Here is a 17,381-nt window from a genome sequence, read left to right as displayed (position 1 = left end):
TCAGGTCATGCAAAACCTCTTGAAACAACCAAGCCCCCCTCAACTTATGAATATCAGGTCATACACCCCCTTTGGCTCCTGCAAAATCAGCTTATAGGGATTCAATTGTGTGTCTCAACCAATCTGCATGCCCCCCGTCCTAAGAGGCGGTCTCTCTCTCTCTCTCTCTCTCACTCTCTCTCTACAACTGAATTAGGGTTTAGCAACGAAAATAGCAACACTTTTATAACTAGAAGAGTAGGGAGATGTCGGGCCCATTTTGTTGCTAAAAAAGCTGCTATTTTTGTTGCAACGGGTTCTCTACTTAATTTCATGTCCTACTCATCATCATGGACACGTGTAGTGTTAAACTTGACAAATACAAAAGAAAAACAATTTCAATTCATGGTTTTAGGAATGTCAAAATTCAATTGCAATATCGGCATGCCCAGGTAGTTACCATCATGCATTGGAAGCTACCGGCATGCCTAGGTTGCTATTGGCATTCTTATTCACAAGTCTCATGCATGTGGCTTATTCATAAGCCTCATGCATAAAGCCTATGCATAAGCCTCATACATAAAGATTATGCATATGGCCTTATGTATATGGTTAATGCACAAGTCTCATGCATGAGGCTAAGGCATATGGCCATCTCTTGAGAGAAGCATAGCTCTCTAAAGGCTATCCATAGAGCATGAAAAAAATAACAAACCCGCCTAAAACTTACAAAGTCTATAACATGTAAAAGCATAAGAGAAGAAACATGCAAGAAAGAGATCTCTTACCTTGTGAGGCTTGTATGTGTTGAAAACCTACAAAATCAAACCAGATTAAGAAAAAAAGTATTAATAACAAACCCTAATCTTAAAAGCCATTTGAAAAACTTATAAATCCTATAAACATGTAAAAGCATGAAAGAAGAAACACACAAGAGAGATCTCTTGTGAGGTTTGTATATGTTGAAAACCTACAAAATTAAACCAAACCAAGTGAAGAAAAAAAAGTATTAAGAAAAATCAAGATCTCTTACCATATGAAGCTTTAATGGAGGGCTCTTAATTAGGGAAAAGAAGAAGGAAAAATACTCATAATGGTTAAGCTTCAATAAGAAGGGAAAAAGAAGAAAAGAAAAACTTAGAAGAGAGAAAAGAGAAAGAAAATACTCACAAGAAAGCTTTCTTGGACAGCTTGTTTGTATAAGAGATAAAGGAAAAGAGTAGACATACCTTGCTTGAGCTTGAGGAGGAAAGGGTGGTAGAAGTGATAGATAAGACATACACCTGCAAAAAAACTCAATAGTACAAGTTTATTGTATTCAAAATATAAAAACTACATGGCGACAAAAGAAGCGGCAAATTATTTTTACATTATAGCACCGTTTTTTCACTGCTATATACGTTACTGGATGAGTAGCAAATTTTTGTTGTTCGTGTGACAAATCGCTGCTTAGCATAGTTAAAACCCCTGATATTTCCTTTCCAAAAATGCTATAGAAACGCTGTTGTGCTCTCGATGTGTTGTAATCTCTCTCTCTCTCTCTCTCTCTCTCTCTCTCTCTCTCTCTTTGGGTGTGGGAGGGCGAATGAGCATGCTAGGAGGGGGTGGTACGTGGATCATGAGGATCAATCACATACAAGGTCGTCTTGTGTGTTGCAAGGTTGTCCTGTGTGTTGAAACATGCTGGGCGAGGCTTGGTCGCTAATGGCCATGAGGGTGGGCATGTGTAGCTAATGATATTAGCCAAACATAAACGAGGGAGTCATGCACTCAAGTGTCCATTACGATTTTATTGTGATCATAATGCGTGGTTGGAGGGCGTCTCATAAAAGTTGCGCCACGGAGTTGCTGACATTATCCATTAGGCTACCACATGTTGCTGCTTAGCTTTATCTCATTGGCTTACTGCCACCTTATTGGAATGCATGCTTATCCTAGCTATTGTCATTGTGCACCACCAAAACATCAACACTGAGCTTGTTGGGAAACACTTAGGCACCTCTACGAGTGTTCATTTGCATAGTGCTTACACCACCTACGTAGGTGCACCTTACACGTGCCTCGATTCTGCAATTCCAACTTTCCAAAGCTTGACAAGCACTTGTACTAAGCAGTGATTGCAATGTTTGAAGCTTGTTTTTTATGAAACACTAACAAGAATGAATACACCAAGGAAGAAAAGCACTTGTGCAACAAGATGTTAAAGCTAGTTTTGCTGCAAATACTAATAGAAATGGTTATCCTCTCATGATTTGCAACTCCAATCGTGCAAAGCAAGATGAGCTTTTGTACAACACTTGAACAATCAATGGTTATTCCAATACGTAGACCTTAGTAAGCTCCCCTCATCACCTTCCCATGTTCTCCTTTCTCAATCTTTACTTCTAGACCAGAACATATCACAATCTCCTTGCCTTGTTTTCCTTAACCTTTGTGGCAGGGACCGGCATGCAAATTTTAAGTGTGTAACATGTGTCATTAGTCTTTTGCATGTGTGGTACTAGTATATTAAGTGAACTTTTGAATCTTAGGAGCCCATTTACATGGATGCAGTGTGCAAATGGCACAAACCTCTTTCTTGCACATCCATAGGTACTAGTCCTAAATATGTGGGGGTCCACCCATGCATATTCAGGTGCTCTAGGGGGAAACAATTGCATGTGATACAATCATTGAAGAGAAGCTCTCCCATCAAGCTATCGACTTGCTTCATGTAGGTCTTTTCACAAAGCGTTTGACTCCAAACAAACTCCACTTGGCTTCATCTGCTAAATGGGAATGACTCACCTAATTCGCCTACCCAATGAGGAGAATAACATAACAAGAGAGAAGGTAGCTAACCTTTGTAAACTATCAAGTTCTATTTTCATCTACCAGTTGTTGCTACACACAGTGATGTCTCAACCTTCAAGCTTCTCTAAATTGACCATGTTTAGATCTCGGGGGGGTCACTATATGTAAATCCTCTATATCACGTGCGTTCAAGGCCTATTTAAAAAGTCCCTTATCTATGAATTTTTTAGTGAATATAATGTATCCTTTCCTATTCAAATCTGTAAATTTTTTTTAAAATACAATAAATAAATCCCCTTTGTAAATATATTTCTGTAAGTTTTAAATATTTAAAATGTCCTTATGTTGAACCCACGTGATACTTACATATTTATATGAGTGACCCCCCCCCCGAGGTTTAGATATGTTTGCTTGCAAAATTCAATGCTGCCAATAGGTTTGTTGTTGATTAGGTGTTTGGTAAGGTTAAATACTATTCATCCTCTCATGCTAGCTTCTTTCTTTACTAATCAATGTTGTGTGCACACTAAGGCTATCTAGTTGCTTCATGGTTTATTCTAAGTTAGCTTTATAAAAAACACTTACATAACATGATTTCTTGTATTGATGGGGTGGCAAAGTCCACAACTCTCTCTCTCTCTCTCTCTCTCTCTCTCTCTCTCTCTCTCTCTCTCTATCTAAGTTAGTTTTATAGAAAACTCTTACACAACATGCTTTCTTGTATTCATGGGGTGGCCAAGTCCATAACTCTCTCTCTCTCTCTCTCTCTCTCTCTATATATATATATATATTCTTTCTTTACTAATCAATGTTGTGTGTACACTAAGGCTATCTAGTTGCTTCATGGTTTAGTCTAAGTTAGCTTTATAAAAAACACTTGCACAACATGATTTCTTGTATCGATGGGGTGGCGCAGTCCACAACTCTCTCTCTCTCTCTCTCTCTCTCTCTCTCTCTCTCTCTCTAAGTTAGTTTTATAGAAAACTCTTACACAACATGCTTTCTTGTATTCATGGGGTGGCCAAGTCCATAACTCTCTCTCTCTCTCTCTCTCTCTATATATATATATATATATATATAACATCTACAACAGTTCTACCTCCCCCCCTCCCCCCCCACATATAATAAAATAACATGTATATTTATAAAGCTAATATAAAATATTTTAGAATAGCTAAGTTTAACTTTTTAATGAGTATTTATCTTAGTTAATAAATATAAGCATACCTTTGAATATGATTAAGCATTTGATAATAATTTGGCAAACTTTTTATTTGTTATTATCGAACACATCTTACGAATGCACAAGTAAAGAGAGCACTCCAAAAAGATTTTGGAGTAAGTCTTCATCACGTATCATGCCACATGTTATACGGCTCTATAATAATTGAGTATCGTTCACTTTCATGATTCGTACTGCTCCACTTTTAATAGCGGATTAGGGGAAGACGTGTGCCACATCTCCACCATACCTTATGTATTTATGGGGTATATACAAGAATCATATGAGAGGCTTCTTCCATATTCTACCTTTGAAGCATTTACCTTGTTTCTAAAATAACTACTCTTAAAATTCTAACATGTGCACTTCTGATAGCATCCTTGTTTTATTATTGACGACGAGTAATCAACTACTACTCTTAAAATTCAACCATCCTTCTTTTATTGTTGATGAGCAAGCATTTACCTTGTTTCTAAAACAACTACTCTTAAAATTCTAACAGGTGCACTTCTGATAGCATCCTTGTTTCTAAAACAACTACTCTTAAAATTCTAACATGTGCAGTTTTGATAGCATCCTTGTTTAATTGTTGATGTGAGTAAGGATCTTTTGTAATTCACATCCAACCACCTTGCAGTAGCCTATACATCATGGCACCAAGGGGGGGTGTGGTGCCATTGAGGGCAAGGTATGAGTAGTCTTAGCATCCTTCTTTTATTGTTGATGAGCAATCAGGATCCTTTTTTCCTTTTTGTTCTCTTATGTCATTCCACAAAATTTTCTATGTTTATTCAGAGCAACACTAAGAATGAATGGTCGATCTCTTAATGCTGCGTGAACATGGATCAAATAACAAGACTTATGTTAATTCCAATGTAGTGTGTTAGAGACGAAAGCCTTAAATCTTCGTTTATTAGGTTAGTCAAGTCTCACCGCAATAAACACTTGAATGTAGGACCCTCCCCTAGGGTTAGAATCTACCTTTGTGCCAGGTGTAATATGAGACTCTCTCTCAATCGTTGATACCATGTGAAGGGGGTCTTGAAGACCCAATGTGATATAGTGCTGAGGCCTTTGTACTCTACATGTGAAACCACATGAACGGAAAGGGAGAATTAAAGTTGCAAAGCCTTTGTTTCATTTTATTGCCATTTTGTTGGTGCATTGAAGATTCCATGGCTTCGCTATCGGTGCCCCACCCTCCTCTTCCGCTGGCAACACGATCAGGCGGTCTTGGCAGGAGCATTGATCTCGTTTGTCTGAAGCTCAGGAACCCTCGTTGTCTGGATGGGGCCAACCAACAAGCCCGTCAGCATGCGGGGACACGTGTGGCCCGTCCGAGGACACGTGTGGTACCAGTCCGTGCAGAAGCCGCTCTATCGGAGCTGGCACCCACTGCAGCAGCCGTCTATGGAGGTCTTCTCCTAGGAGGAGGGCTCTTTGCATGTGAGATACTTTGCCGCCTCAACTGCAAAAAAATCATCAATAAATTTTACTAGCTTTTGACACTTAAGATGATGTATGTATGTAGGGGTGTTTGTGTGTGTGTGTGTGTGTGTGTTTTTCACAATTTAGAGATTTTATGCATGAAAAGGATCCGCATTTCTTCAATCTTGAAGTTTCAAGGATATAATTGTACCTAGTAGTTTGGCTTGGCATGAGTGTCCCTTGCTGTGTGCATACCATAGGCTGTGCAGTCTAGGACGGCATCTCACAGCGGTTATCGAGAAGTGCAAATGTATTTAGTTGTGTCAATGGCTACTGCGACGGTGAGCCGCTGGTGGAACAGGTGTAGTGCCACTCCAGTGCCATCCTCCTAGTAGTTGAGAGCAAGGCTGGTCGCCATTGCCGAAGCAACTATACCGCAAGTGATAAAGTGGTCACTTTGGGTGCAGATCCTGCTCCAACCTACTGTGCTGCATACAGGACATGTTTGATGGACTATTACCCATTACAATTAGGGGGGATTCAGATCAGCCAGCCCCTACACAAGAAAATCCTCATGTAGAACATGTGGAACAGCCAGCCATTTAGTCCCCTTCTATGGAAGAAGTGGAAGATCTTGTCAGGGAAGAGCAAACAGCCATAGACACAGCCAAGTCAGTGCCAAGATGGTTGCTGAAAACTTTGCAAGAAAGCAAACTTGTAGCTCCACTCACAGGTAGAACAAGGGGCTAGTTCCAGCCATGCATTGAATATACATCGTGGGGAGTCTACATTAGCCATGGGTGGTCTCTTTGATTCAAAAGAGCCTTCTTCTTATGATGAAGCACATGAGAATGAGCATTGGGTGTAAGCTATGCAAGTTGAAATCTCTTCTATCATGAAGAACAATACCTGGGATCTTGTGGAATTGCCTAAAGGCAAGCATGTCATTGGAACAAAGTGGGTGTACAAAGTCAAAAGGAAGTCTGATGGTACTATTGACAGGTACAAAGCAAGACTTGTGGCTAAAGGCTATTCCCAAAACAAGGGAATAGATTATGAAGAGACTTTTGCTCCTACTTCAAGAATGACCACAATAAGATCAGTGACTGCATTTGCTGCACATAAAGGATGGAAAGTGCATCAATTGGACATCAAAACTGCATTCTTAAATGGGGATTTATAGGAGGAAGTATATATAAACCAGTCCATTGGTTTTGTAGTTCCTGGTGAGGAACATAAAGTATGCAGGTTACACAAAGCATTGTATGGGTTAAAGCAAGCTCCAAGAGCTTGGTATGATAAGATACATGCTTATCTAACCAGCCAAGGTTATGTGAATAGTCCAGCTGAAAGTACATTGTATGTGAAGAAAACCGGTGCCGATATTCTCAGTCATCTTGTATGTAGATGACATGCTCATTACAGGTACTAGCAAAGCACAAATTTTAGATTTGAAAGTTGATTTGAAAGCTGAATTTGATATGTCAGATTTGGGGCCTTTACACTACTATCTCAGCATACAGTTTATGCATACAGATGATGGCATTGTTATGCAGCAAACTAAGTACATAAAAAGTTTGCTAAAAAGGTTTCACATGGATGAATGTAAGCCCATTTCTACTCCAGTAGAACCAGGTGTACGGCTTACTATGCATGATATTGGAGAGCCTTTTGAGGCCGGCATTTACAGCTGGGCAGTGGGATGTCTCATTTACTTGTGTAACACGAGGCCAGATATCTTTTGGGGTGTCTTTGTTGAGCAAATTCATGCATAGTCCAGGCACAAAGCATTGGCAAGCAGTCAAACGCATTTTTCGTTATCTTCAGGATACCCTGGATCTTGGTTTGTTCTATCCCAGGGGGGCAGCTTGCAGCTTTATGCATACAGCGATTCAGATTGGGCTGGTGATTATGATACCAGGCAATCCACCAGTGGGAATTGTTTTTTTCTTGGCAGTTCATGCATATCTTGGTTGAGTAAAAAGCAACCCACTGTTGCCACATCTGTGAGGCTGAGTATAGGGTAGTCTTCACAGCTACAGTAGATTGTGTATGGTTGAGGAGATTATTGGCTGATCTTCGTGAGTGTCAGTAGACACCCACCACCATTCTCACTGATAGCCAGAGTGCTATGGCCGTGGCACGAAATCCAGTACTTCATACACGTACTAAGCACATTGAGATTCATTATCACTATGTCAGAGAGAGGTTACATTATCTTAGTGTCCTACACAGGATAATGTTGCAGATCTATACAAAGGCTTTACCTCGAGAAAAGTTTGAAGCTTTCCGCAAATCTTTGGGCTTACTCTCATACAGAGAGTGATCTGCTACCTTCTACAGGTTCACACTTCCACTACAGGGGGGATTTGTAGCCATATGCTCACTTATGGTAGTGCTTTGTGTGAACAGGGCTTAACCAAGGGCACTTTTTCCCATGTGGTTTTTCCCCTTGGATATCAAGTGTGAAAGAACACTCTACATATAATATTTTGTACTTCTATATTATATGGATGTGGTACACATGCAAGGGTGGACTTGCATTTTGTGGCTACCACACTTGTGGCTCTCTCTCTCTCTCTCTCTCTCTCTCATTTCTGTGTGAGCTTCTCCATCTTGCACCTAACCCTAATGTGCAGGTTTGTGTGTGTGAGTGTGTGAGTCCAACACTAACAATTACAAGATCACATACCTTGTGTAGTGTTCTCTTGTCCTACGTGTCCATGACACTGTACTTGATTCTCCCAAGATCAATATACTTCCGGCTCATTGTGTGTCTCTTGTCAATTCAGCAATTTACTTCTTGTATTTGAGCAAGTGTCCATCAAATCTTAGTGTATTGATTAGCATTGTGTTCAACCAAGTTACACAAGGTACCAAAGAGGCCTGTACAGTTGGTACAATGCAGTACTGTGGGTACATAGGCTGGTGCAGCAGGTACAGAGGTTGGTACAGCTGGGAAAGAGACCAAATTACAAGTTTGTCTTGATAGAATGGCTGTAGCACTGCCTCTAGCTAGCTGGGAGCAAGAGAGGAGGTGGAGAGGGATGATTTCGGGTTTCCAACATGAAAGAGTGTCGAGAGAGCCCAATCATGGAGAGAGAGATCTCAAAAAGAAAGAGGAGAGCTGCCAAATATAGGGGTTACACACATACTTGTCTTATTGCAATCTCAAGTTGAAATGCTAAAATATGTGTGAGAAAAGGATTGTTTTCTTAAGAAGGTAACATGGATTCTAATCCTATGGTTTAGTGAATAAATGGATTGTTATCTTGGTTAAATTAAGGTACAGGTATAACTCTCCCTGCCTTGACGCTGCCCCGTTCTTGTGCTTGTATAGCCAGACGGCGGAGACATTAGTAAGGCTTGGAGTTGGCCCATGGTATCCCTCATACCATTGGGAGAATGAGGTTCGTCGATTGAGGCGAGTGATTGTGATACTGCCTAGTTCTGAGGGCCCAGGCTAGTGCGGTAAATTAGCCCATCCTAGTGTGCAGACATCCCTCTGAGGGGGCAGAAATGTTGAACAATGTGCAAGGGATTGGATGATTAAAGTGAGCAAATGGAGACTCCTTATATAGTGAAGAAATGACATGGCCGACTGTCTCTAGAACAAGCCGACTAGCTCACGACCTACTACACAAGGGAAAGTACATGAAATTCCCAATAAATAGGGACAACCCCATACCACTAAGATGCACTAATTCTAACACCCCCTCTGTAGCTCAGTGTGTGCAAGAGTCTGAAGAAGATAAGTTGATGAAGATGCAACCATGGACCCTCTAGCATCGCGAATACTGGAATCACCTCGGAGAGAGCACCCGCCAACCTGTTTACTCGAAACAAAATGCCACCATGAACAGCAAGGAACGTTGCTTAGCTACGAATTCCCACACAAGTGTGCAGTGAACTCCATGAATAGATGATGAGCTGTTGGACACACCGTGCCCATAATCCCTAACAATAGACGAAAAAACACATCACGTCCCAAAAGACTCGAACAATAAACTCGGAACAGATCCAGTTTATAATCTCTGCCACACCAAAGATAACCATGTCCTGCTAGATGTCTAATGCTTGGAACTCCGAATCACGGTTCCCATGCACCAGTAAACGGAGCTGCAATCAACCTCCTCTCTCGCCCACAAGCCTCCTCTGGCTGGAAGCACATGGGGGGAACTGCATGTATATTAGAGAAGTACACCATCTGGGTCTTCCTAGTCCCTATAGCCATAAGCGCAGCCATATAGGGCATCCACAGGCCTGAATCAACAAGAAGACATGCGTTTTCTGCATATCCAGCAGCGGGCCTTTGCACAGCAGTCCCTACAGCCTGCGTTTTCTGTCCAGCATCAATACAACTTGCGTTTCTGTCCAGCAGCAGCCCCTAGAGTCTGCGTTTACAGTTTAGTTCAGTCATTCAGCCCTGCGTTAACAGCTCCACAACAGTCCTACCTTGCGTTTTCAGTCCTACAGCAGTTCTACAGCAGTTCCTCTGCCTATATGCATCATCCATACATGCAACAGTCATCTGGTGAAGGTAACACAGCATTCATAAGCATTTACAGCATTCTAACATAGCTTAGAACAGTCCACCCCCTTCTTTTCTCAGCCTCAGGTGTGCAGCCCTTCCTCATGCCCTTGGGAAGAGTGCATAGGCTTGAGATGAGTTCATCGAGATGTTTCTACGGCGGTGTAAAGTTCAGCCAGGCTTCCGATGCTCTGAGATCTTGCGTTTGGCTTATCTACAGTCCACAATCATTCTCTCTAAAGAAATAAAGCAAATACTATCTCGTTATCGGGATAGGGGGTCCTTCAGTGGGTAATTCGGGACCCAATGTGGTGTACAGTTTTCATAGATCTCTCTCTCATCTCTTTAAAGTTTGAAGTATTAAAGTGGATTGCTAAACTCATGAAACTCAGGATACAGAAGACGGTGTGAGCATTTGTGTGACAGGATCTTCCAATACAAAGACTTCCGCTGCATATCACAGTCCAATTGAATCCCATCGGAACTGATGATATAGCCCAAGTATTGAACGTCTTTAACGCCGAAGATAGTCTTTTTGGCGTTTATGTAGAGTCCATTATCTCACAAAAGTTGCAAGACTTTCTCCACATCTTTCTCATGTTGCTCTGCAGTGGCTGAGAATACAAGTATGTCATCAAGAAAGATGAAGACACACTTACCAATAAGGATTGCGAAAATCCTGGACATCATTTTATTGAAGGTTGCGGATGCATTTGTAAGCCAAAAAGGCATGACTACGAACTCGTAGTGAGCACGCTCTGTCCGAAAAGCTGTTTTGGAATGTTAGCTTTGAAAATGCGGACCTGATGGTAACCACTCTTGAGGTCGATCTTAGTGAAAAATTTTGCAGTGTCTAAACGCTCCAAAATGTACTTAATCCTTGGCATAGGAAACTTATTCTTAATGGTTAGTTTATTCAATGCCTTAGTCTACACAAAGGCTTGCAGACTTGTCCTTCTTTTGGACAAATAGGATGGGTGCAGCAAATGGTGAGGAAGAAGGCCGAACGAATCCGGCTCGGAGGAGCTCAGATAATTGTCTTTCTAGTTCACCCTCTAAAGTCTTAGAAAGACAATAGGGGAACCTGCTAGGAGATTTTGATCCAGGGACCAAATTGATATGATGGTCCTCAGGACGTGATGGAGGGAGACTGAGAAGAAAATCGTCCCCAAGCATAATGTCGTGATGTCTGGATAGGAGGTCTGCTAACTGTGGGACTGAAGATGAGATAGGTCTATCGATGAGGTAGAGGCTGTCTGAGCACGTACATAAAGTAGTGCTGCTTCTGCTCCCTTGCGGATAGCTCGTCGGGCCTGGAGGTGTGAAATCAATAGGATGCCAAGAATGCTTCTATCCCCACGAATCATGACGGGCTCAGGAAAACCTTTACAGATAGTAAAAGTGTCCTACCTCCAATCGGGAATAGGCTTATATTGACGAAACCACTGGATTCCTAAGATCATGTCACATCCCAAAAGATGCGAGAGAATTAAATCTCGTTGGAATGAGGCCTTCTGAACTTCAAAGGCAAACTATTGTACAAGCCTTCCGAGATATGTGGGAACTCGTCCACATCCAAATGATATGGTACTAATATGCAACTTATCTTGTTAGCCAACTGGGGAGAGATGGCGTCCTCAGAACTGCCCATGTCGAATAGGACTACAAACTGCCGGCCCTTGGCAGAGCCATAAGCTCGGATGAGGCTTTTCTGTGTAGCATCGCTCGCACCCTCCTACTTAGCATCAAATACCACGGATGGCATAGAATGCATAGAAGGTAAAAGCTGAACTGCATTTGTGGTAGTAGGCGGGGCCGGAGGAGCTGGAGATGCTGTGGCAACTGTGGCTGAAGGAGCTTTGGAGGCTTGCTCCACTTGCCATTTGTAACAATCGTTCTTACCATGCCCTATGATATGACAGAAAAAGCATCTATTTTCTGACTGTTATTTCCTTTGCTTCTCTGGAGGAAGATAACCTCCAGTGATGCTTGCTTTAGCCTTTTCCTTTGGGGTTTTCTTAGGCTTGGATTCTTTATCCTTCTTACTCCCTGAACTAGAGCTATTATTGCCGTCCTTCTTAGCATCTTTAGAAGATGCATTACCTTTCCTTGGTTGCGCAGCAGCTTGCTGCTGTTGGGGTTTGGTACTGGACTCTGATGACTGCTTGGGCTTGCCTCCGTTCATCTTCATTTCTTCGTTTTGAGCAAGAGTCAAAGCCCGGTCATATGTACTGGATTCAAAGTTACGAACTGTGAACCGGATGTTGGGATCTAATCCACGAATGAATTGATCCATCTTGGCTTGCTCAGATAGTCCTAACTCTTGTGCTAAAGTGATAACCTTTCTGGAAAACTGAAGCACTATTGACCCGTTCTGTTTGAGTCCATAGAACTCATCTGCCAGGCCGGTCATATACTGGGGCGGGAGGAATCTGGTCTTTAGGTCATGAACAAACGTATCCTAAAAAGCTATGACCCCTGTGGTCTGGTCTATATAAAGACTAGACCAATGCTGCCACCAAGTGACTGCCTCACGTGTAAGGTGGGGAGCCGCTACGTGGACTCTATCCTGAGGATCCGTCATCCTAGCTAATGGAAAATGAGCAGTAAATTGATGAATGAATTGATTAACTGCGAAATGTTCACACTTACCATCATACTTACTAAAATTCGGTTGACTTTGAATGACGGTAGTTGACGCCGCGGGCTGGTGGTTGGTGGCACCTGAGGCTAGGGAAACTGAAAAGACGTGCTGGTATTGAAGATGGATGGTCTCCTTTTCCCTTTGGTGCTCGAGTAACATAGGTTGTCGATCAAGCTCTTGTTGGTGCTCCCAAGCGGCGAGTTCAGCCTGACGCAGGTCTTCTTCGATCCTGCGTTGGGCTTTCTCAAAGTCCCGTCTATCTACTTTTTCTTGTTGCTTTCTTGCTTCAGCTTCAGCTTTTTCTTGATGCTTTCTTGCTTTAGCTTCTGCTTTTTCTTCTCTCCGTCTAGCCTCGTCTTCTCTTCTTTGTTGTTCCAATTGAAAGAAGAGGGAGATGTAGTCAGGGGTTGCTGGAGGCAGAGGAGGACGTGCTACTGTTGCCTCCAAGAGTTGGAGGCGCTCCTTGAGAAGCTGGTTCTGAGCTCTGAGTAGAGTTATGGTGTTTGCTGTAGTCGGAAGAGCAAGGTCTCCTTCGGGGGGAGACGTCTACCCGCTGATGGGTACTCTCCTCTGTAGACATGATGCTAAAGTCGATGGTCGTGCCGGAATGCAATCTGACCAGCAAGGATGCCCTCACGCTAGGATACAGTGTGTGTGGACAAGCTGAATTTGATACCAATGTAACATGCAGCGGAAGTATTCGTAATTTGAGGATCCTGTCACACATGCTCACACCATCTTCTGTATCTCGAGTTTCGCGAGTTTAGCAATTCACTTTAAGACTTCAAACTTAAGAGATTTGAGAGAGAGAGATATAGAAACTGTACACCATATGGGGTCCCAAATTACCCACTGAAGGGCCTCCTATCCCGTTACCGGAATAGTATTTGCTTTACTTCTTTGAAGAGACTGACTGTGGACTGATGATAAGCCAAACGCAAGTTCTCGGAAGACCAAGAGTCGGGCTGAATTCTACACGGCTGTAGAAGCACCAATGATGACCAGTCTCGAGCCTATGCACTCTTCCCAATGGATGTAGGAAGACTGCAAATCCGAGGCTGAGAGAAGGTGCTGATTGGGACTGTTCTAGACTATGTATGAATGCTGAGTTTTACCTTCACCAAGTGGCTGTAGCAAAACGATGCATATGAGGGTGTGGAAAACTGAAGGAATGCTGAAAATGCAAAGGGGATTGAAGGCTCAATGGTGTAGATGCTGGGTTTTATTGAAGGAAGGCTGAATTGCTCAAGCGTTGATGCTCCTATATGCTGATGAGGAAAACGCTGGAGGATGAGGTGCTGAATTCTGCAATCGCTTATGCTCGTTGTGCTGAAGGCTCCAAGCGTCGAGTGCTTCAAGGCTGATGATGATATGAATGAATGAAAGGACTACATGCTTAGCTATTTATATGGACAAGGGATGCTGGTTGGCTGGCTACAGAGCTAGCCGACTGCATTTGTCCTGGCAAAAATATATAAATGATGTAAAAATGCCCATTGAATGCTGTAAATTATGGGAATAATACTAGATAAATTCTGATGAATGCTAGATGGTATGTGAAGGCTTTTGCCATGGTCTGAATGCAGTGGATGAATGCTATGCATTATGCAGAGTGCTTTCTAATGCAAACCCTACGGCTTCTACTGACTCTACATGCATGAATGCATCGCTTCAAGTGGGTTAAGGGACTTGGACTGACTGGCTGATTGACTGTCTAAGGCTGAGCATGACCTACGTAGCTCGTGCCTGACTTATCCTGGACTGAGGATTACAATGGGATCACGACGTACGACAAATATCATCCTAAAAGGTACTAATAATGTACAATGTTGCATTGATGATAATGATGAGCCATCTTGTCACCATGCACTACATTGTAGAGTGCATGTGACAGAATGGATAATAAACAAGAGTGGGGAGGGAGGCCTTTAAATAGGCACGTCATGAAGCATCACGACCTACAAAGATGTATCATGACTTGCAGAAATAATAACCAACTTAATAAAATGTTTAAACCTACATAAGATCTAGTTCCCACACAACACATGAGATGCACATATTTAAATATCCCCTTCTACCTACATGCAACTACATGCTATTCCTTAGATGCCTGGTATTTGGCTACAAGCCGAACACCCGGAACACTTGTCATCATTCTAGAGGGTGGCTCATAGCACGGACTGGCACTACTTCATGTGCGAGACTTATACACTTGACCTTGGACTCTTCGAGTGAAACCTTGGGTGACTCGTCCCGGATTGGGACTCACAAGGGACTAGTTTCCAAACCAAGTCTTGCACTTGCTTGTACAAATATGTCCACGCGGCATCCAAGTGTGGGATGCATGTGACATCTCCTTCTAGTTCACTTGACGCGGAAGCCACAAAGCCTCCAAATAGTCCATCAATAATGTCGGAAAATCTTCGAAGAAGGTCTTGTTAACCCACATAGCTTCATGTGTTCCTCGGTCTGGAAACTTTGTGAGCAACTGTCTTTCTTTTTTGTCGGAGCCGTTCTTGAAGGATCTTTTTTGGAACCATAACTTAAGCTTCGTCCACTATGCTTGGTTCCTGTTCATCGTGGACATCGGAGAGAGGAGGTCCAATATAAGGCTTCAACCAACTGACATGGAACACATCATGCATGGTCCAACTATGAGGTAGCTTTAGCTTCATGGAAACCTCATTGATCTTCTTTAAAACTGGGAGCGGTGCGATGCTCCGAAACAACTCTGGGCATCGCTTGTCCACCTGTTTCAATGTTTGCTTTAGTATCCTGAGATAAACCCAATCTCCTTCCGAGAAGATCATATCTCGTGTCCTTGTTTGCCTATTGAGTGTAGGCCTCCTTTGCTTTAGTCAATCTGTCTTTCATAGACTCCAAGATCTCCTAGTAAGACTATGTCAATCTGGTAGCTTTAGGCACTAAGGACGACGTTTTGGTCAACAAAGACTGGAACGGTCTTCCAAATGCTGCCTTGTATGGAGTCTTGCCAATAGCTAAAGAAAAAGAGTCATTCAACATAGCAACATCCTCAGCAGTCATGTTGACCCTAGAAAATCAACAATCGTCAAACACTGCGTATTACGCTTACCCGGATTGGGAGGGAGGTTCGTCACAAAATCCATCGAGATATCTTGAAAAGGTCCTTCGGGAATGGGTAAAGGCTCTAACACCCCTATCTTCTTTCCATGAGGAGCTTTCACCTTTTGACAAACGAGACAATGTTGCACATGAGTGAACACATATCGCCTCATTCTTGGCCAATAAAACTGCCACTCTTAACTTCTCCAGAGTCAAGTCCATGCCCCTATGACCACTAGTGATGGCATCATGGGTATCGTGAAGAAGAGTGTAACATGCAGAAGCTTCGGAGAAGAATCGGTAACTTCAATGCTCAGAAATCAGCACTCTTTTCGTGACGGAATTAACGCACAAACTGAATGAAGATGTGCACAAAATAGAGAGAGAGAGAGAGAGAGAGAGAGAGAGAGAGAGAGAGAGAGAGAGAGAGAGAGAGATCTGGAGAGGACACAGTATTAGGTCCCAAATACCCTCTGTAGGGCCCCCACCACGGATGGTGTATTTGCTTTATTAGAATGATGTGAATTTGAAAAGAAAATACAGAAAACCTTGACCTTTCTTGGTTGGGAATTCCCTGCCCTTGACCTGTAGTCCTTCACCCCTTTGCTTAGCACCTTCTTGGCTTGTCTAGCCCCTTTATGCTTGAGCTCTTTGTGAGAAATGAGATGAACTAATGGGATTGTGGGCTCAGTATTTATACTACTCTATCAACAGCAGTCGGCCAGCTGAAGTCCAGTCGGCCAGCATTAATTATATCCCACGACTGAACAATAGCATTAAATGCTAGAAAAATCCCATTAAATGCTGCGCATTATTCGCTATATGGTTGGACATCAGGCGCATGCTTCTACATGGGCTGGACACTGTTTTGCAAACAATCGGGGGGCTGGGCAGCCTGTATGGGCTGCCCCATACCTGCCCTACAGCCATACAAAGACCGTATCTCCTGAATGTTTGCCCCTAGCCTGCCCCTAGGGCTGTCCTACAGCCCCTCCATGGCTGGTGGGTTCAGCCAAGGCCTTCCTGGCCCTCATGGGGGTGGTTTCACACTATCCCCATGCCCACACAAGACCCGGGGTAGCCCTATGGGCTGGCCCCTTGTTCTAAAAGCAAACCCTAACTAACTACTCAGTGATCTGGCATCCGGTACCATACCAGATATGGAGAATCACTGACATCATTCCAGAGAGAGACTTACAGCGCGGACTGGCACTGTTTCATGTGCAGGATAGTGCACACCTGATCTTGGACTCATGTGCAAGACAATGATTACCTGACCTCAGACGATTGAGATGGATCCCTGGCTGACTCGTCCCGGACTGGGCTCACATGTGACCAGTTCACCATCCGAGGTCCTGCACTTTCTGTACAGATATGTCTATGTGGTATCCAAGTGCGGGATGCAGGGTGGTAGAAACCGCTGCTTAAGGTCGTGGACAAACTCGTCCCACACATAAGCTGCCATACCTAATCTGGTGTGGGCATGAGCCCACTGAGTCCACCAAGGAATAGCCTCACCTTTTAAGTACCAACTGGCTAAGATCACTTTGTCAGTATCTGTCTTTCTAACTGCGGCAAAGTAAGCTTCAAACTGATGTAACCATGAATAAAGAGTTGTGGGATCGATTTTACCATTATACTTACTGAAATTCATTTTCTAGGGAAAATGATTCGAGGGTGCCGCCGGTGTCAATCTGGCG

General features: G+C 43.0%; 1 protein-coding gene across 6 annotated transcripts in view; it reads left to right on the top strand.

The window, feature by feature from the left end:
• The first annotated feature begins 5,080 nt into the window (after nt 1–5,080).
• The window catches only part of LOC147607449 (Transmembrane proteins 14C), a 64,871-nt gene continuing 52,570 nt past the window's right edge, over nt 5,081–17,381 (top strand). For 2 of the 6 annotated variants that reach the window (XM_086790248.1, XM_086790247.1), the window contains exon 1: nt 5,091–5,440. In XM_086790248.1, the coding sequence (XP_086646374.1) occupies nt 5,092–5,440 (349 nt within the window). In that variant the 5' untranslated portion in view covers nt 5,091. Of the gene's footprint in view, nt 5,441–17,381 lie in introns of all 6 variants that reach the window. The other 4 variants (XM_086790249.1, XM_086790245.1, XM_086790246.1 and 1 more) reach the window with 4 other exon arrangements.

This window comes from Cibotium barometz, chromosome 55 (genome assembly GCF_041138505.1).
Source record: "Cibotium barometz isolate CiBa-2024 chromosome 55, ASM4113850v1, whole genome shotgun sequence".
Classification (NCBI taxonomy): Eukaryota; Viridiplantae; Streptophyta; class Polypodiopsida; order Cyatheales; family Cibotiaceae; genus Cibotium; species Cibotium barometz.
Note: the sequence above shows the minus strand (reverse complement) of the source record. Positions and strands in the feature narration are given on the sequence as shown.